Here is a 21,144-nt window from a genome sequence, read left to right as displayed (position 1 = left end):
GGAGACTACAACGGATACAAAGAGCACAATAACATTATTTGATAGAGCACGTTCTCAGCTACAAAATACTACTTTTTAACAGTCACCACCATTAGCTGTGCATTTTCTCTAGCGATGAACAAGAACCTGCATGCCACACTCGTCAAAATCTGTACCAGCAGAGGTGACACTGTCACCATCACCACTGCTAAAACATACTCACGGAACTCATACCCACTGTTTGGTTCAGCCAATGTCAGTTCATGTCAACCGGCCCAACCATTTCCACATGAAGGAATTCAATAACAAGTTTGCTCCATCCACACTTCCAACTGCAGGAGATTGTTGTGCTCATGGGCTCTTGTCCTGATGGGAGATTTCAACCACCCAGATATATGCTGGGATAGTGGCACGGTGGTGGCAGACAATCCAGGAGATTCCTGTAATCTGCTGGGGATAAATTCCTGGTCCAGGTATTAGATGGACTGACCTGAGGTGAAGCCTTACTGAACCTGGTGCTCACCAATGTGGGGGAGAGCATTAGAGAGGTTAAGATTGGAGGCAGCCTGGGTTGTAGTGACCATGCCCTGCTGAAGTTTGTGATCTGGAGGAAAGCAGGCCTGGCAAAAAGACCCTGAACTTCAGGAGAGCAAAATTCCAGCTGCTCAAGGAACTGTTGTGTGGGATCTCCTGGAAAACTGTCCTTAAGGGCATAGGTACAGAACAGAGCTGGCAGCTCTTTAAGGACACCCTTCTAAGTGTGCAAGAGTTCTCAATCTCCCAGCAGAAGAAACTGAGCAGAGGAGGCAGGCAACTGGCATGGCTGAGCAAGGACTTGCAGCTTAAACAAGGGAAAAGGAAGAAATGTACAGGAAGTGGAAGCAGGGTTGTGTAGCCTGGGAGGAATATAGGGACATTGCCCATGTGTGGAGAAAGAAGATTAGGAAAGCCAAGGCACAGGTAGAGCTGAACCTGGTAAGAAATGTGTAAAATAACAAGAAGGGGTTCTGCAGGTACATAAGCAGGAAGAGACAGATCAAGTATAGTGTTCTCCCTCAGATAGCTCTCCAAGGCTGAAACAGTAGGGCTTTCTAATCTCAACCACATCTGAGACACTATAACTTATCTGGATGAAATTCTGGGACTCTTTTTTAATCTAAATTAGGTAACCCAGACACTGTGCATTCACTCAACTTGTTCTCATTTCTTACACCCAGATCTACCTAACGGCTGCAAATAACTTCCTTCAGAGCTGGTTTGTAAACAAACTGCAGTGCTTCCCAGATATACATTTAGGACAGCAAGACTGCAAGGTAACAACATGTGACTCCTCCTTTTGTTTATGGGAAAAGTTTGGTGCAAGCAGTGAGATATTTCCTACAACAACATAAAGCCCCCCTAAAGATACCATTAATAATAAAATCTGTTCTAATGAAGGTCTACATGCTCTCAAGTGCAAACAAAATATGTGTAGATTATTTTTAAACAGATGGCTTGATGCAGTTAATGGCCGTTTAATGAGGCAAATTAAAAACAGTTCGTGATTTGCTAAACCCTCTCTTTGTGCCTGAATTGTACAACTGTCATTTCCTGGCAATGCACAGGAATAAACTAAGCCAAGTGCTGTATTAAAAACAAGACATTACGCAAAACAGATAGGGTGGCCCCAGTATCTAGATGATGCTTTGGCATTGTAGCAGCACAGAGCGATTTCCATGCCCCTTCCTGATCCCCTCTTCCTGCACTGCCTTTGCAGTCATAAAGCTTTCGCTATTATTGCAGCTGGAGTGAGGAAGACAACATAAAAGCTGAGAAGTATATTTTGTGAGCCAAATACTGTACCAGCATGTAAGCACAAGCAGCTGGAGATGAGGATCAGCTAAAATGATAATATTTCAATTTATGAATTTGCAACTTTAACACAGTATTTAAGACAGAATTTTAAAATACATAGAGTTAGGGGGAAAAAAACAAAGAACTGGAAATTTGGAAACCTGTAAAAGAAATTCAAGTCTTATAAAAGGAAATATTAATTACAACTCTGAAGCATAAGAAAAACTGACTTAAGTCTGCATGTAACACAACAGGCAACAGACTGGCAATGCCAAGATGGACAAACTCTTGATTCATTTTAACCAAAAGAGTAATAATATTGAACTACTTTGTAATAAAGGACAAAGTGGTTAAAAGGCAAGGCTGATCCTCCTAACATCCTGTCTTTGACAAAGAATTGTTGTAATAAGTTAGGGAAGGATTTTCAGCGTGGAATAGACAACTGTCTGAGGGGAGTAGTGAAGTGATTTAGCTAATATGAACTTTCATTAGGAAATTTACACATCCTATTGCCATTAGCTGTTCTGGTATCAGTTGACCTTACAGAAAGCATAATCTACAGGAGATCCCTTTTTTTACATAGAAAACTAAACAATTGCTCTTCTGCTTATCTTCTGAGTAGCTCTGATAAAATTTCAGGTCAATCTTTATTTTATGTAGTTGGGCTTAGCGTCCCTGAGCTGCTCTAAATAGGTCCAAGTTTCCTTTCTAATCTTTTAATCCAGAAAGCTGAAGCTCTAGAAACTGCAGTTGCTGCAATCCACAGTGGAAATTCAACCTAAGCCATAATGGGTGACCTAAAATTGCAAAATTAACTGTAGTGGAGGCAGCCCCAATAAAAGGAGGTGGAGGTGCAATTTTTAGTCAGATATGAATTATTTATCACTAACGAACATGTTACCAGCATGAGAATTTTTCTAAAAACATGCAGATTACCACATAAAAGACCCATATTCAAAAAGCATATTTAAAAATGCAATGCCAGAGATTCAGAAATTAGGAGACAGCTGAGCATACATTACTTTCTGTTCTAGTGCCTGGTGTCACAACAGATTCAAGCAAGAGGAAAAGACCAGCTCAGCTTTCCCAGCCTGGGGATGTGTGATGACGAATGTTCTGCACACACAACTCTAGGGAACTCAGCAGCTGAACTCTAAAAACTCCATATGGAGAAAGTAGACATAAATATTTTTCAAAGGCTTGAAAAAATATGGGTGTTTTTTTCCTCTAGCAGTCCTAGAACACACAATTCTCTTAACACTTCATATCCAAAACAGGATGATTTTTGAGGTTCTCAACTGTACTTAGGAAAAAAACCCCAAACTTTAATCAGGGCATAACAATATTGCACCTCTAACTTTATTTAGAAATGGTTGAAGCACTTTTGTCAAAGCTCTTACAAAACAAAACAAAAACCATAAATGATCAACTTGAGGCAGACAGAACATTGCAGTGGAAGAGTTGGAAGCTACAGATGAAAGATCTGCAATATCTTCATGCAGATCTCCAAGATGAGGGGGTATTTTACTTTTCTGCACCATGGCAAATCCTAACAGAACTTTTAATCATAAAGTACACATCAGGGAAATGCATTCTTCATCCACAGTAAAAGCAGACTTTCTCCCCCCACTTGTTGCCAAACTGTAAGTATTTCTTATACAACCATCAGAAGGTACATCTTCCCACATAGCTCAGAATGCAAACTCTCACTTGTAGAAGACATAAGGAAAAGAAACGCACTATTACATATCACCTGAACTCTATTACTCTTCTTGAAAACAATTCTGACTTAACTGAAAACAGTCATTTGCACACTCTCTTATTTGACAGGAAATGAATGAGTTAAGATTGGCTTGGAAACAGTTTAGATATCAGGAGACTCTAGTACAAGAAACAATTACTCAAGAGATACCAGTTTCCAAAGGAGCTCTGACTTTAAGAACTTACAGAATAGGTGTCAAAATATAACACTGTTAGTCCCCCGTCATTTTAAATAAGCTCTTTCCTAGGTCAACAATCTGACACCTAAGAATATCAGGTGGTATCATAAGGCATGCTGGATTCTATTTATACAAACTGATTAATAGTGAAGAAAACAAATGCTAATTACAGCTGTTAGAAGACAAACCACATGTTCTAGATACTGATGCACTCCCCATCAATAGCATGGTATAAAACTGTAGTTTGGTAGTACAGCAAAATAAAATGCTCAGTTCATTACACATCAGTGCATCCAGGCACTTTTATAACCCGGTTACACCGTATACAAATCTTTAGGAATTCTTTATACACACATTCTTTGAATATATAATTCATAATTCATACAGATACTGGACCCCAGAATTTTCAATAAACAGAGCTTATATTTGTTTAGGTTTTTTAATGAACAGAACAGCAAAATATCTTAACCTTGCAGACTTATAAAAACATATTCCTTGTAACGAACCACTCTGCTTTATTTCATTAAAACAAAGTTTTAATGGATTAACTTGTTCTCGACTTCTAATGAATAATCAAATTTGAATGCAGTCTTTCCTTGGAACACAGTTAATTACATTGGTATACGGTTGTAAAATAAAAGGGCAAGGAGAATTTCCCATCAGAGATTACATGATTATTTTGTATTCATAACACACGCATATTCCTAAAAATACAGGAGAAGACAGAATGTTTTAGTAAGAAAAATTTAGGAAACATGCCAGGATAGCATAGAAAATTAAACAGCAAAGAACCAGTCTCACCTCATCTGCAACTGGTATATACATCTGCTATTGGAAGTCTAGAAAACATGCTGCATTTTTATTTGTTCATAATGTACTGAACTGAAAGCAGATTTGAAACTGCTGTTGTTTGAAAACAAACAACAAAAACAAAACTCAAATCAAAAATGCCTGCATCCAGTCCCCATATTAACCATCACATACACAGCATATCTTCAGTTTTTTAACTGATGTTTCAGTAACAGATAAAAAATGAAATCTACTTGCTAAATCAAATAAATGTGCAGAAATTAAGTCAAGTTGGAAACTACTTCAATAAAAGATTTTAATTCTGAATCATTTATGCCTTAGAAAGAAAATCTTTTCCTTTTTCCAGTGGAAAAAAAAAATCACCCAAGGTTTCAAGCACTAAAAACTACTGTCCAACAATCCAAAGTGAAAAAAAATTGCAAAATATATATTTTTAAAAATACAGGCCTACTTGACAACGATTTTCATTTCTTTTTAGGCGACAGATGTTTTGCCAGGGCTTGACACTACATTTCCAAATTTGTTTTTTCCCTCCTCTTGGTATTCTTGAGCATTTTTTAATTGTTGTAATATTATTTAATAGACTACTATGCCTAAGAAAGGCATCTAGTAAATAAATAAAATAAGAAAAAAAAAAAAAAGCAAAATAATTTCATAAAGGGGAACATTAAAAGCTTCAATTGGTAAAGACAGAGATTTTCTACTTTTACCATCTTTTTCACTAGGCATAACATATTAACTTGTTAATTTATACAATTATATTTTTAGATTTATATTTCCTTTAATCTTTTGAAAGACTATTTCATTCTTCCATATTATCCATTTTACCTTACAAATTGCAGGTTTTTTAATCTCCCAGAAGTAGAGATAAAGACTGAAAAAAATGGGTCTCTGGCTTATTTTTAACACTGAAAGTCCAGATAATGCAAATTCAAGCAGTCACTTACTTCTCAGTCTCTGCAGCAGAAGGGAAAGTTTGCACTCAAGAAAGCCACTCATATTTTAAACAGATCTTCCCCTATCCTTCACTTAACAAGTGGGGATACCTACAATGTGAAAAAACTATCTTTGTCAAATGATCTGGTTAAGTACTACTGAATACAAAGGAAATAACAAATAAGGAAACTGTAAATAAGCTGGTTGTAACTCTTCAGGTCCTTGATTGATGAGCTCATAAAGATTCTACTCAGACAAAGCCCTGGAGAATTAAGTTGAATATTACACTGATGCAGGAGAAATGTGGCTATCATTAATACGAGATTTGAGGAGACTGTTGGGCTGTGCAAAAGATGGGACAGCATAAGGGCTTTGTGACTTAATGCAAAATTTACAATTGGATGTTAAGGGGAGGGCCAAAAGCAGACAAAGAGAAAAATCAGACTGGGGAGTGGCAAGGAGAAATGGAAGACTGGGTGGGTTAAAAGTGCCTGTCTGCAGACCTGAGGTACCTAATGAGCAGTCTATCCTTTTTTATGAAATCCTTTTCTTCACTGATACTTGTCCCATCTCACTCACTATCCCACAAGTGATTGCTGTGTGGTGTAAACATTTGCAACCAGGCCACAGGTCACAGAGCCTACAAGACTAGATGCCAGCAGCTGGAAAATGGTGTGCAGCTCACAGCAAGTGGAGAAAAAGTGGGTCACAAGACCTACGTGTGTGTCACCAAATGGAAATACCTGCCCATACTTATTTTTCCCAGTAAATTTAATCCTGAGTGCATGTCTGTACATGAAACACGTTAGCAAGCTGCAAGTTAATAAAGGTTGGTGAGGAGGAGGCCAGCATCTGGAAAGACCCAAGGTCCAGGCTGATGTCTGGATAAACGATCTGGGTCCAAACACAGGCATGAAGTAATGAAGTATGCCAATATTTGAAAGACCCCTGAATGTGACAGTGCTTGTGAGAAGAGGGTTCAAAAAATGAGGAGCATGAGCAAGACTTTGCCATCTATACTTACTACATTGAGTGCTATCTGTGGGTGCCACATGCTCAGGCTCAAAGCTGGGGAACATGTACTGGCTTAGCAGCTGCCACAACCTGGACTGAGACAGAGATACCTCCGGGCTACCAAAATGCATAGGGCTGGGCTTCAACAGCTAGGAAGGAGCAGTCACCAGGTGGAGAGTCTGATGAATGTGGTAGTTTCTTAACACAAAGTGTTTCTTTCACACAAAGTGTACTACAGACCTTATATCAGATATGTTCTTCTCTCAGTTTTCTTTTAGATTCTGACGAATAAATGTAGGCATGTATACATTTTTTATACAGTTCATATCAGAAATGAAAATAGAAAGGGTGTATAACTCATGGTTTGCCTACTACCTACAAGAGTTTAAATGAAGTAGTTCAGGTAATTATCCAGGTCAGCTTGAGAGCATTAGTCTAAATCCAGCCCTACAGGCACGCAAAAAAAATTTAGGACCCATTATTTGTGCAGATATAGTGAAGATAATTCAAAATAGTTTTCATGGCTTTTCCTACATGTTAAAATGGCAATATTTTAAAGAAAATGTAAATCTGATCCAACTCAATTAAGCCCATGGAGGCCATCTCCAAATAAAAATCAGGTTGCTCTGAAAGTAGGGCCTTCTATTTATTTCCATGGAAACTACAACAGATACAAAGATCACAATAACATTATTGTAAAAGCACATTCTCAGCCACACTATTTTGCAACACAGTCATCATCATTAGCTATGCATTTTCTTCAGTGATGAACAAAAGTCCACACAAACAAAAAATCTCCACCAGCAGAAGTGACTCACGGTCACTGCTGCCACTGCTGAAATACACCACCCACTACCTCACCGCGCTCACATCCACTGTTTGGTCTCCACAAACATTCCGGTATCATCAATGAATGTCAGTGCTCTTTTTTTCTGCATCTAGGAATTCAATTACACACCTCTGCTTCATCTGCATTTCTATGTCAGACTGCCTCTCTGCTGACATCTGTCACGTGGCAACAAAATCTAATGGAATATTGATGGGCAAGTTCAGTCTCTACTGCCATACCACCAACATCCACCTATGATGTCATGTGCCAACATAATAAAATAGGAGGCATTACTTTGGGATCAGCCCTCCTATTTTAAAATTAAAACTGCTTATTTTGACTTAATTTAAACATTTGTTGTTGAAAATGAAAGACCACCACTTAAATTGAAATAACACATCCACAAAGAAATTTGCTTTGTCTTATTTATGGTACAGTCTACAGCTCAAACAATCACAAAGCAGAGGACATAAATTTCTCCCATTTGAACACCTTGAGAGCTTCTAATTCTGTGCAACCAAAGCAGAGAATGCAAGAGAGTGAGAAAACAGAAGGTGCTAAGTCTGGTTAAATACCTGTCTGAATTCCCTTACTTTTATTTATACGACAGTCATAGCTTTACATATGAAAGAAAGCATTTAAATTTAGTGCATTAAGTAGACAGATATGGTCTGATACTACATTACCAAATCCTTGTACACCAGATGACAGAGTGCCTTTCAGTGGGCTTTTTACTTGAGCCTCTTGCAAATCTGTCTAAAAGGATTTGTATTAGGTAATGGTACATGACCAGAGCACTGCACAACAGCTAGCTGTCTGATTATTCAGCAAATCAGCTTTCCACTGGCATAATTTTAGTACTGGCCATTTCTAACAACAACACCCAGCTCATATGCCATAAATTCAGATATTGGCTTACTTTACAGTAACTTGTTATGTGCTCTTACATCACTGAACACAGAAGGCTAGCATACAAGACGTATTTTTTCTCATACTCACACATATGGAAGCCATATACTGTCTAAAAAATAATTTTACCAGAACTGACAAAACTTTTAGAATCAACACAAGTAACTCTAAACAAAGATCTGTTCCAGTATTTGAGATATAAACCTAGAGTGATTTCAGATCCTTTTCAGGAGAAAAGGAAGAAACGTTGGAACCAGATAAAATGTAATACGGTATTATCAGCCGTGAAAAGCAGAAGGAAAGAACGCACAATTTATAGAAATGGCAAATAGAAATGGCATTTTGTTACTTGCCAATAACTGATGCAGACTGCCATTTTCTTTCTATTGCTGTTTTAGTTGGCATTCCCATCTAACTTGTTTAAAAATGTACACCAGGATTAAATTTACTCAACATTTCATTAAAAAAAAGTTCTTCTTCAGCACAAAGTAATTTCTGTAATTCTCTAATCTCTTGTTTTTAATCAAAATTATAGACATTCTACCTGAATAGCAGGCTTCTCTAGGAAGCACTGGTATAGCTGTTGAGAATCATCCCCATCCACTGTATGATGTTCTGATGCCTTCACCAAACAAACTGCTTATAATTGAAAAACAAAGCTAATAAAGCTAACTGAATGTTAAGATGAGAAGCTTGAATATACTTCCTGCTATCTATTTTTATTTCAGATTTTAAAGAAACTAGAACCTCAAGACAGAAGTAATGTAAATCACTTGTTTCTACTGGACTATCACCTTATAGTTCATAATTAAAAGCTGAAGCTGCCAACATACCTGTAGGCATTGCAGTCCCGCTTTCCAGCAAAAGCCCCAGCAAGATGACAATTCCTGAACTGAACCCATTCAAAAGCTGTCTACTGTGCCACTCATGCTGTAATACCAGCACATTATAAGCTTTTACACAAATATTTAGCCTGCCTGTGACAGCTTTTTCACCCTGGGTATAACAAACTCCCTGCCACGCAGAACTAAGGACCAGACACACTGCTACCTTACAAAGTAGTTTCGCTGGAAAGTCAAGATGAAAAAGTAAGTCATTTACCTGGCAAATTTTAGGATGAGGTTTTATGGCATTCAAATGCAAAGAAATGATGAAAAGAAACAGTAGAAAGAGAAGGGAATCAGTCACCAAAACTGTTCCTCAAGTGAAAAGTGAAATGCATTAAATATGGAAATTTATACTTATAAACATTACAAAGGCATAGCTATAGATTGGATTTATGACACTATACAGCTCAACTTGTAAGTACCTGAAGCTGTAGTCATCTCCTTGGTGAAACCGTAAATAGTTATAGACTGGTAAGTTACTTCACTGATTATATTAGGTAATTGTACCAAAATAATTGACTCGTATGAGTGAATTATGAATGAAATTGAATGTCTTCATGAGTACCAAAAGAAGCAAATGGAACAAGACATTAAAAAGGATGGCTTGTCTCAGGACACTGTTCCTAGAGCACCACTTCCTAGCAATGAAATTCAGGAGTGTGTTGCTTATATCGAGACCGAAAAGCCTGCTCTCTGATAAATCACACCACAGCACAAATAACTCATCAGCAGCATCCTAACATTAGAAGATTCTGAAAAGGTTGCAGCATATCACAGATACCACTCCCCGTCCTCTAACCCCAATAAGAGAAAAATTACGGATATATGTTTGGAAAAAGTTTAAGTGTGGAAAAACAGATCTGATTCAACAACATAGGCAAGATCTATATTGGATAAAATCAGAAAGTCTTCGAGGAAAATAAAAGCTCCACAACAATTGTTGACCCTTAGGCCAAAAACCAGTTCATCATTATCATTTAGGAACCCTCGATGACTGGATAGCCACTGTCTTGTTCTTTGAGTCCAGACAACTCAGACATATCTTGGTATCTGTCAGCAAGACTGAATTAAGTTTTAAAATAATGAGAGTGTGCAGGTAAAAATCAGCTTACTTTATGATTTCGTAAACAAATATCACTTTCCCCTTCCATAGGATCTCACACCAAATTTTATTACTCTGATTTCCCTACACCAGCAGCTGAGATATAAACTTTCTATTTGTGAATTAAAATTCATATTATGTAAGGTTCTGGTGGACAACATAACATTCGGATTCTGAAGTATTCTGGTGTAAGATCTTACATATGCTAAGGAGTTACTTCAAACAAATTTTAGATATCAGTATGAAAAAGTCTTGCATGTAAGGGGAAGAGACTGAAAAAAAAAAACCAACAAATTGCCACATTTCTTACACAGTCTATTTATGTACGTGACAGATTAATTCTACCTATTTCACACTCTTCATGACTTAGTTGGAATACTGCACAGATTAACAAAAAACCTAAATAGAACTGATCCAAGTCTGAAGAGAAGAAAAATGTTAAAAGAAATAATGGTACAAGAAAGCCCAGAAAGGTCAGAAACAAGAGTTACATGTATCTAGGTCAATAGAGTTCTGAAATACTTTTAAGAAACTGTAGAAAGTAATTTGTAATTTGATAAAGTTGTATCAAACTAAAGGTCACAGAAAAAATACAGAAAGGGCTATACTTCCAGGAGCTCAAAGAAAATGTATGCTTTCCATTGTCTCTGTCTTTCCAGTACTATGGTATATAACAAGCTAAACACAATGCTCTTTGAAATTATCTTCTGAGGAAGATGTAAAAATTTTCCTTGCCCATAATAACAATGTGAGAAGGTCAGCAACCATAGTATGGGCTCCAACATGAGTCCTCTAGCAAACTGAAATTCTATGCATGAAGGCATCACTCTTACTTAACCAATTTCTGTGATGCAGGATACAATTTCTGAAAGGGAATAAGAAGGAAGAAATTTCCATCTCAGTCTCAGATGTTCCAGCTTGTAAGTCCAGTGTTTCATTCCCTATGCATTTTATACATGACTATTTGTATTCACTCACTTGTTTTTCTGGATGCACCGGCAAGCCTAGCTGTCTCAGGAATTTATCTCAGTAATCTATATATTCATTTCAAAAAGTGCTGCTAATGCACTTAATGCAGTCTGAGGAGAATTTTGGTCTTAACAATCAAATTAGACAAATCTAAACACAGTCACTGCAATAATAGCTGTATTCATTTCCCTCATAAACCAGATTCAGTCAGAAGCAAATTCTCAGTTTGCAAGCCAGAGCATGTTAAACAGGTTATTTACAGCCAACCACTGAAGTCACCAAAACCTGTCAATGATGTCAAACAAAACAAAAATAGACCATTTTCCTTGTTTTTTCTAATTAAACTTATATTCATAAAAGATGAAGGAACAGAAGCCTTGAGGAAAAAGAACTCTCTTCATTACACCCACTACAAAAGCACTAAACCATTCAACCTTTCTTGGAAAAAAAAATGCTTCAAGGAAAAAAATCAGGATCGTATCCATGTCTTTCTGTTTTCCTTCTCTGCCTAAATTGTCAGCAATATATGCAATATAAGCTTTTTTTTTTTTTTTTTTTTTTTTTTTTTTTTTTTAATTTTCATACCAGAACTGGCTGTGACAACAGCAGGGCCTGAGGGAATGGCATGGAGCTGCATCAGAGGACGGTCAGATTGAGGGTTAGGAAAAGGTTCTTCACCAGAGGGCGGTGGGGCTCTGTAACAGCTCACCAAGGCAGCAGGCAAGGCCCCAGTTTGACAAGAGGTCAAGGAGTGCTTGGAAAATTCTATCAGAACCTGGGTGCTCCTGTGTGGAGCCAGGGCTTGGACTCAATGACCCTGGTGGGTCCCTTCTAACTCAAGATATTCCATGCTTATATGTCACTTCATATTCATTGCCACTGAGAATTATTTTTAAAAATTTCAGTCCCTAATATCACTTGAAAATCTTCATATTCATCCAAGTGAAAGACTTCAAATTTAACCACCACAAACATGATACTTCCTCAGTCACCTATAAAGAGTACCTAATGCTAATCCTACAAAGGGTAATCCACTAACCAGATAACTTGCAGAAGAAAAACAGGAACAAAATCGAAACAAAGGAAGCTGCTTTTCCCTCTCATTCTGTTTAAATGAAGATATTATCAAGTAATGGAACTAAAAGATATGCATTGGATTTCTTAGAAAGTCGCTTTCAGAACATAACACATAAAATCAAGTTACATTAATTCAAAGAGAATGACTGGTAAAAATTGGTTTCAGAAAATTGCAAGTCCAATTAATTCATCTAGATTTCATGTTTTCAAGCTTTGCTACTCACGCCCTACAGAATAAATCTTCTAATCTCCAACTCAGCAACAAAGAAATAGAACTTTAATTATGAATGAATAAAATAAGAGTACTTACGCTGACCCCACCGGCCTGTTCTTGGGTTCAAATAATTTGGATAAAGTCCATTAGGACGATCCATTTTTTGGAGTAACTTCCGAATGTGCATGACCTAAATTAAATCAAGAATCAGGATCACCACTAACAACTTCAATCTGCTCTGCATACTGTTAAATCTAATATTTTTCTTTTCAGACATATATTTTCTTAATTTTATCTGAGGAGCTTTCTTGGGAGCTTCCTCTTTTTATTTTATTTTTTTGCTTTTAAAGTGTTGACACATAAACATCTTTTAAAGTTACAATTTTTAAGTGCTTGTTGAAAGAAATGAAGAACTTTTGCTGTAAAATTTGTATTTCAAAAAGTCGATCTGCTTCATAAGAAAGAATTTACTTGTTACTTAAAATGCAATTGGATTACAGTACGTTACAAAATGTTGTACAAAAGGCAATTTCCTTTAATGCAATTTATGATGAAATAGCATAAAAATCACTTGTATGAATGAAAAAACTAAATTTGAGACCCACCTTGTTGTAATATACCGGGTCTCCTGTTAAATAGCTTAGGTGGACAAATTCCATATGTAGAGTACCAAACTCAGCAAGGATGCTGCTGCCTGCAGAAGCCCAGCCCCAGTTCCGACCCACACCGCTGAGGTTCAAGAAATATGTATGAAAATCAGAAAAAAGAACAAAAAAAAAAATCAGAATTACCATACAGAATGCTAGTAACAAGTACAATAGCAAATTAAAAAGGTAACAGCAAAATAATAATGCTTAAGATTACAGGAGTTGTGGCATGACTGAGTGGTTGGCTAGTTGTTGAGATCTTCTTGGAAAATAAAAAATATATGTTCATCAACAAAAAGACCTGTGATTGTAATTCTGTGCATCAACACATTGATTCAATGCCTTAATAATGAGCCCTATCTCAATTGTCATTTATTCATTCCATATCCCTAAGAACAAGAATCAAAAGCAAATACCAGATAAGTATACTACCAAATGTGGCAGAATTTGCTTCCTTGTTCTGTCAAATATCTGCTTATCCTTACTTGTGTGGGATACGTTTAATGTCAGTATTTGATGGTTCAGTAAGATGGGAGTGGGCCTCATCTGTGTCTACATAGGAAAACTGTACATCTATAGCAAGCAGAATATTGTGAATTCCTCAGACTGGCACAAGGAATCAACAGACTGCATCATACCATAAATCTTTTGCACTCAAAGACATCTCGGTAAGTCATAACTCCTAAATTACCTCTGGTTTAATTTGATTCACGAGTTTTCACCACCTTCCAGAATTGAGTCCTTTAACTTGTGAAGTTAACCATATTTTCCTGGAGATTATTGGTTCTTTCTCTCAAATAAGAGATCACTTATCAGTAAAACTACGATCAGATAGCAATGTCTTTATATTCCTTTTGTTATAAATTAGAAAGAATAAAAATATAAACAAAAAACATCAGTAACAGAGCAGAAATTACAGTTCTCACCTGAGACAGAATACCTTTAAAAATGCAGTAACCACTGCTGAAAGATTACAGAAATAAAATTATAGCCTGCAGTTTTTCTTTGGTTTATCTCTCACAAAGAAAGAAAATGAACATTAAAAATACAAAAACTAATAAAATACAAGTTGCTCATTTTTCAAATCCTTCTATCAGGTCCTTTCTTCTATTGCATGTCAGCCTCATGACAAGTGTTCACATATACATACACCACTGTTACTGCCTCACTGCATGCCAGCTACTGTATTTTCTGTTGCGATGCCAGCAGGCTCTGTACAATACCAGGAGGTGGACACAGCGCCAGCAGTAATTAGCAAGAAAGTTCTGATGTCCCAGTAATAAAAATATAAAAAATGCCTTGTGTCAAAAAGTGCTTTCAAAATTTGAGGAAAAACTCAGCACTGAACAAGCAATACAAGACAAATTAGTAATTTTGTTCCACGAGGCAATCTAAGTTCAGTGTACTCTGAACAGCCACCTATAGGAGCCCATCCATATCCCCTGACTATAGTGGATATCTGCACATTAGCCTTGATACAGCTGAACTGCGAAATAAATTAATACTTCCTCAAACATTTTGAGATTTCTGAAAGTAACACACAGCTCACAAAGAGCATAAAACCCAGTAAATTCAATTGTGGCCTCCAAACAGTTTTGTTTTTCATAGGAGCATGGTTTATAATGACTAAAGAAATAACGTTTAAGCTCTAGGACAACATATGCCATCATATGGTCTAACAGCATGCTGAATTCTGAGTGAGAATTAGGAAAAATATTAATGGTCACGATTTATTACAGTTAATGAAGTAGGATGGTCTGAAATCTATTAAAGTTATCTTTAAGTGCCAGGAATAACAACTTGTCACCATCTTCTACAATTGTACTACTTAGAATTACTAATAGCATATGCCGTTTTTTCAAGTTAGGGAAGGTTGAGAAAAACACTTCCCCACAAAAGAAAACTCATTACCTTTTCAGATTTACCATTGCCCATGGTATACCCGTAGGCGTGTTGAAGGCTGGAAGAAGTTTTCCTGCCAGCTGCACTGCTTTGATCTTGAAAACCTAAGATAGTAGGATCAATTGCAGACAGTTATAAATTCTGATTTATCTCCAAGAACTATAAAGATGGAAATTTCCTTGTCCCACCCACTTCTTTATATAAGAAAAGCGTTACAATGAAGAAAAAAAAAAGAAAAAAAAATTGAACTTTTCATTTATTTTCACTTGTTCATTTCATGAACACCACTAAAATTTGAACATGAAAAGAAGACTTGTCATTTTAATGTCTCTGCTTCCATGCTCACCAGCAACACTCCTTATATTCCTACGAAAGAGGGGTACCAATCCTCCCCCCCAACTCTTTCCACCAATATTATTTCAAGTGCTATCTAAAGCAATCTTTAAAATATACTCACTTTTGAAGCAAAAAGCGAAAGAGAATTCTCCCACATAACACAAAAGTGATTTTAATTTACAAACTTACAATCCTATTAATGATATGCTTAATACAGGCAGAGCTGCTAACTTTTTATGAACACAGTCAAAGCAAAATGACACATACACAGTTTCCCAAAACTCTTCTTTCATTGATAATACATTACAAAAATTTTAAAAGGCTTAATATTTCCTCTCAAGTCTGACTACAAATGCAATTTATTGACAGGACAAAATGACTTTTAATTTCCAGTGTTGTTACTCATGTCCGTATCAGAGCATAAACCTGTAATACCTTTATTTAGAATCTAACGTTTATGAGCTAAATGAGTAGATGGGAGAAAAATCCTTCCAAGCTTGTAGGAAGAATCTTTTCCAAGAAGGCATATTTGGCAGATGCCAATAACATAAAACTGTTTTTGCCAGCTAGCACGGCACTTGCTAGCATACATTACAATTAACTCAATGTGAATATTCTCTGGAAGTATCTTCCTTATTGGGAGACAACATTATTTATCAGTTACAAATGCTGCACAAACATTTTAACAAAAGGAGCTACTGTTGCCCTAAGTCACTCAAGCATCGTGGACACATGAAAAAACACCCCACAATTATTAACTACCACATCAATATTCTATAATCAAGAGAAATAAAAGCTTTGAGTAAATCTAAAAGACAGTTCTGTTGAACTGATAAAAAATATTCTTCCCTTTTGTGAAGAGTAGAGGAAGAAAAGAAAAAATGTATACTGGGGAATCTGAAAAGTAAGCAATCAAGACCATTCTCATTTTTAATATGAAGGTAAGAAAAGATCAATATCTCAAATATTTTAGAAGATGACTAGTAAGACATGTAATAGACAAAAAGGAATATTAACGGTGACATCTAACTGTAGTTGATGCAGTAGACTATAGAGAGATGGAAGGGGACCTGAAAGTAATGAGCCAAGAAAAGACTTCGACACAGATAGTCTAAAGATGAGTTTAAAGATGAGGTATGTCTAAACTGAAAAAGAGGATATTGAAATCATCAGAATGGAATTTGATGGAAATGTGAAGCAACAGAAGCAGTGTGGCTTGAATGCTTTTCAGCAACAACACTGGCAAGAGACAGTCTTGGAGAAAATGCAGAAACTTAAAATTCATAAAATGCTGTAACTTTGAATAAAGGACCAAGTTAAAATAGGAAGGCATACTATAAATAAGAGGGACTGTATAGGTAGAGTCTACGGTAACTGGGAAAAGAGAAGCCCTGAAGAGGAATAAAAGATACCTCTCAGCCCAAATACATACAGATTACCTTCTTTGAATCTATAAATGCATATCAAAAATGCAGGCAGAAATTTTAGATTTTTAGATGCTGGATGGGTCAAGACCAGATAGAGCCGCTACAATCACCTGAAGTAAGTTAACATCCCTAATGCAGAGCCACTTTTATGCTTACTTCATAACAGAATTACAAATTCCTCTTAGACATTACAAAGTTTGGGAAGACATTTCTGGCATGAATTTCTTTACCTTCCATTTTTGGATCCTGCACCCTTTGGGAACTCTACACATACGACTGTGTGTTTCTATTATGCTCATTAATACAGGATTTTGAAACATTGTGGCAAGAATGTTCAGTGGGAGAATGCTCCTAGAAACATCCCCACTAAAATAATTTCTCTATTTATGTAATATTATACAGCTTTTGCTCAATTTGAAACATGCTACAACAATTTACGGAAAAAAAACCCATAGTTTTGGAAGCAGTTTTTTAGAAATTGTATATAAAGAGCAGGCTGAGATGAGCTACCTGTTCATGAATACAAACAAGGGCAGGGAAGGAAATACTGTGCCAGTCATTTCAGCATGTGAGAAATTCAAAAGCCAGTCAGTCAGTAGAAAGTTGCGACTGCTTGCTCAGACAGTGGCATCAATAGTACCTGTTGAAAACTTGCTGTGATTAGAGACACATTCCTTTTACCTCTGTTGAGCTGAGGATTCTAAGTACTACTGATTTAGCACCAGTGAGTAAAATTGTACCTTTGTTTACCTTTTTCATTAAAGTAAACACTGGAATTAACCGCCGACAGACCATTACTTTATATTAGGGTACTTCTTGGTACATAGCACCAAGAGTGCTATGAATATCTCAGTACTTCTGGATAACATGGCTCTGCTGAGCTAATTAAAATAGCTTCTATTACTAAGTTTTAGACACAAGAGCAGGCGTAAATGCATTAGGCTTTAACTTCTAAATAACCTAATGACAGCAGACAGCATGATTACTTATCATACAGCAAATATAAAAAAATATTTTAAAAATATAAAAAACGCCTTGAAAACATAAAATGGTGAAAGAATTGTGGTTACTCAGTCTAGAGAATGACGTTCAAGAGAAGACACAAGATAGCAACTTTTCAGTACATACAAGGCCAATACACGGAAAAATGAAATAACTGTGTTTTTTGCAGATGTGAAGAATAAAAACAAGCATGAAATCAGATGATAACACAGATCCATTCAAATGCTTAATGCAGTTAAGAAAGGGAGTATCCAACAGCAAGACTATATTCAAACCCTCAAGAATAATGCTTGGCCCAATCTAAAATCTTGACCTGATCTAAAATACTTATTTTTCTACCTTCAGAGTTCAGCTTGCAGTACTGAACTCTTTGTAGTCTTTTTGTACCTAACCAACCATTTAAAATCCAACATGCCTGTTAGGCAACTTTCTGCATGAATAGCAATACAGGCCAGTGGAGCAATTTAATGCTGAAAACCAAGATGAGCAGTGTTGCTGCAAAAAGAAAGGTAACTCCTTTAATAAGTCTTAATAAGTTTCACTGCCTGTTTACATATATGCCATGCCACTTAGAAAGAAAATGCACATATGCCAACTGAGCAGTTTTAAATTCCAAAGACATACAACATCCCCGTGTTTAAGACAGAGAACACCCAAATTTTAAAATATTCCTAGGGAGTTCCCCACTGCAAGTAGTGGTATCCTGCTAGCCAGAAATGAAGAAATACATTCCTTTTTAAAATATTTGCTTCTCATCAATACCACAGATAAAATGAAAAAGGCCTCTCATGACAAGAGGGAGGTGCATTGAGATTCAGGTAACATTTAAGGTATCATAGCATGAAATAGAAGTGGGAATGCACTTTAGCTATATTTTATAGATGTATATGAGTAACAACTAGTGAAGTCTGTAACACCTAGAATTTGTCCTGGATAAAATAGATCTGCATTTATATGAAATTGAGCAAGGCAGTTAAAAACTACAATATGTACAGTGGTGAGAAGATGCAGAATTACATGAGTATATTGATTCACAGCACATGTTCAACAAAGGACTATTTACAGATATTGTTAAAACATGAATCTAGCCAAGAGCCTTTCACTGTCTCTTGTGAGTTATAATGATTACCAAGCACTTGACAAACAAGACTTAGCATTTCTAACACACAAAGTTTTTAGACAGGAGAAGACTTGTCCTACAAGGGGATGCTCTGCAAATGTGTATTAATTGCTCTGTAACAGAAAAAAAATTAACATGGAAATGAAAAACTCAAACCCATCTCAGAAGTCTAAGAGTGAAAAATACAGGAATCAACTTGAAACTAGACTATTACTTAAACTGGCTCTGTCTTCTTTGTATGCTTCCTTCATATCTATATACAGGTATTTATATTTAATGTAATTTTTTATTTATATTATGACAGAGACTCCCCAGAGCACTTCTCCTGGTTAAACAGTTTCAACACACTTAGCGTTTCTTCATAAAAGAGATCCTCCTGTCCTTTAAACATCTTCAGTCTTTTGTTAGATTCAGTATGCCAACATCTATCCTATACTGGGGAGCCCAGAACTGGTTCCAGCACCCCAGGAGTGGTCTTACCACTGCTGAGCAGAGGGGAAGAATCACCTCCCACAGTTATGCAGCTGTTGAACTGCTCAAAGTTCCAGCCAGCCCATTTCTCCAGCTTCTCCAGGTCCCTCTGGATAGTGGCATGACCCTCTGATGAATCAGCCATGCCTCCCGGTTTTGTACTATCTGCAAACTTATTGAGCGTACTCTCAGCAGATCCAAATCATTAATGAAGATGTTGAATAGAACTGAATCCAGTACTGACCCCTCGGGTACACCAATAATAGTTACTGGCCTCCAACTAGACTTTGTGGCACTGGATACCACCCTCTGGACAAATTCCTTGAGCCGGTTTTCAACCCACATCACTATCTGCTCATCCAGCCCGTATCTTAGCAGCTTCTCTGTGAGTATCTTAGCAGCTTCTCTGTGAGTATCTTACTGAATTCCACAATGAAAGTCTTCCTGAAGTCAAGGCAGACAATATCTAGCCTCTCCCCTCATCTATCAAGCCAGTCATTCAATTGTAGAAGTTTATCATGCTGTTTGAGCATCTCTTACTCTTTGCAAATCCATGCTGGCTCCCAGTTACCTGTTTGTCCTTGAAAACAGGTTCCAGAATTATTTGTTCCATTACCTTCCCAGTGATCAAGATGAGACTGATATATTTTGTAGGTCTCCTTTCCCTTTTTGAAAAAAGTAGTTACCTAAGAGTGATGACATTCATCTTGCTTATCACCTTTAGTGCCCGATGATACTGCTGCAAGGCATGGGACAGTTATATGCTGAAATTCACACAGGGGACAAAGAAATTGGGCATGAGTCTTAAGTGCCTTCAAAATTTTAAAACACTGCTAAATTCACTCTAATGTAAGCATGGAATCAGTTACATCTGTGTTTGCAATTATTTGTCCCCTTGTACTACAAGAACTCTGATATCTCAAGAACAACTGGTGTAAGACAACAACGTTTTGTCAGCATTACATGATTTGCTGATTTACTGGTTTCATGAACTAAGAAACGGTTCATAAAATGTTTTAACTTTCCAAAAACAGAAACAACAAAAAACCATTACCAGTCCAGCAAATTGAAAATCCACAACTCCGAATGCATTGTAACTGATGCTTCCTTCATTCATGCTAATCTAGACCTCTCTCTTCTCTTTAATGATAGTCAAACTGTTGTTTTGGATTTTTTTTTTCCAGGGGAAATAAAATGCTTTTGTAAAGAGAATTTCTAAGACTCACATTATTTTCAAAACACGCAGACTGAGCTGACATTTTGTTTAACAAGTGACACTACAGATAAGGCTTTTACAAATATTTTACATACAAAAAAACCCTGTCATACTGGATACCTCCGCACAAGATATGCTTTTGTTTAACAACATGAAATGAATAGTGGAAAGTCAAGAAGGTTCTCCTTTTCTAGATGGTACATGAAATTGAGTGATATAACAGTTGCCTTCAATCTAGAAGTGATGGCTACATAAGCCTAGTTAAACTTAATGTCTGTCTAGAGGTTCAGCTTGTGAAACACTGCTAGAGCATTGTAGAAGAACTATTCTAACTTCAAGGAAAAAGCTGCAAATGCATTCTGCACTCAATTTCTGAAACAAAAATCTTAGTGCAGCCCACAGGATTGTACAGGTCTATTCATCACCCAAGTCCTCAGATCTCTTCTTTCCTAGATGCTATAGACTGTTACGAGATAAAAATGTCATGTTTCTGTGTTTAGTATTTAAAAAAAAAAAAAAAAAAA

At 36.6% G+C, this 21,144-nt stretch overlaps 1 protein-coding gene across 1 annotated transcript in view; it reads right to left on the bottom strand.

Moving 5' to 3' along the window:
- MAN1A2 (mannosidase alpha class 1A member 2) overlaps positions 1-21,144 on the bottom strand; it is a 133,241-nt gene that overhangs the window by 32,784 nt on the left and 79,313 nt on the right. Inside the window, exons 6-8 of the mRNA XM_042867256.1 lie at positions 15,058-15,152; positions 13,105-13,228; positions 12,596-12,689 (exon numbers count right to left, since the gene is read on the bottom strand). Coding sequence (XP_042723190.1) covers positions 12,596-12,689; positions 13,105-13,228; positions 15,058-15,152 — 313 coding nt within the window. The remainder of the gene's footprint in view (positions 1-12,595; positions 12,690-13,104; positions 13,229-15,057; positions 15,153-21,144) is intronic.

The sequence above is a fragment of the Lagopus leucura genome, unplaced genomic scaffold (genome assembly GCF_019238085.1).
Source record: "Lagopus leucura isolate 7727_CA_CO unplaced genomic scaffold, USGS_WTPT01 Super-Scaffold_100001, whole genome shotgun sequence".
NCBI lineage: Eukaryota > Metazoa > Chordata > Aves > Galliformes > Phasianidae > Lagopus > Lagopus leucura.
This window is presented reverse-complemented; position numbering and strand designations above follow the sequence as displayed.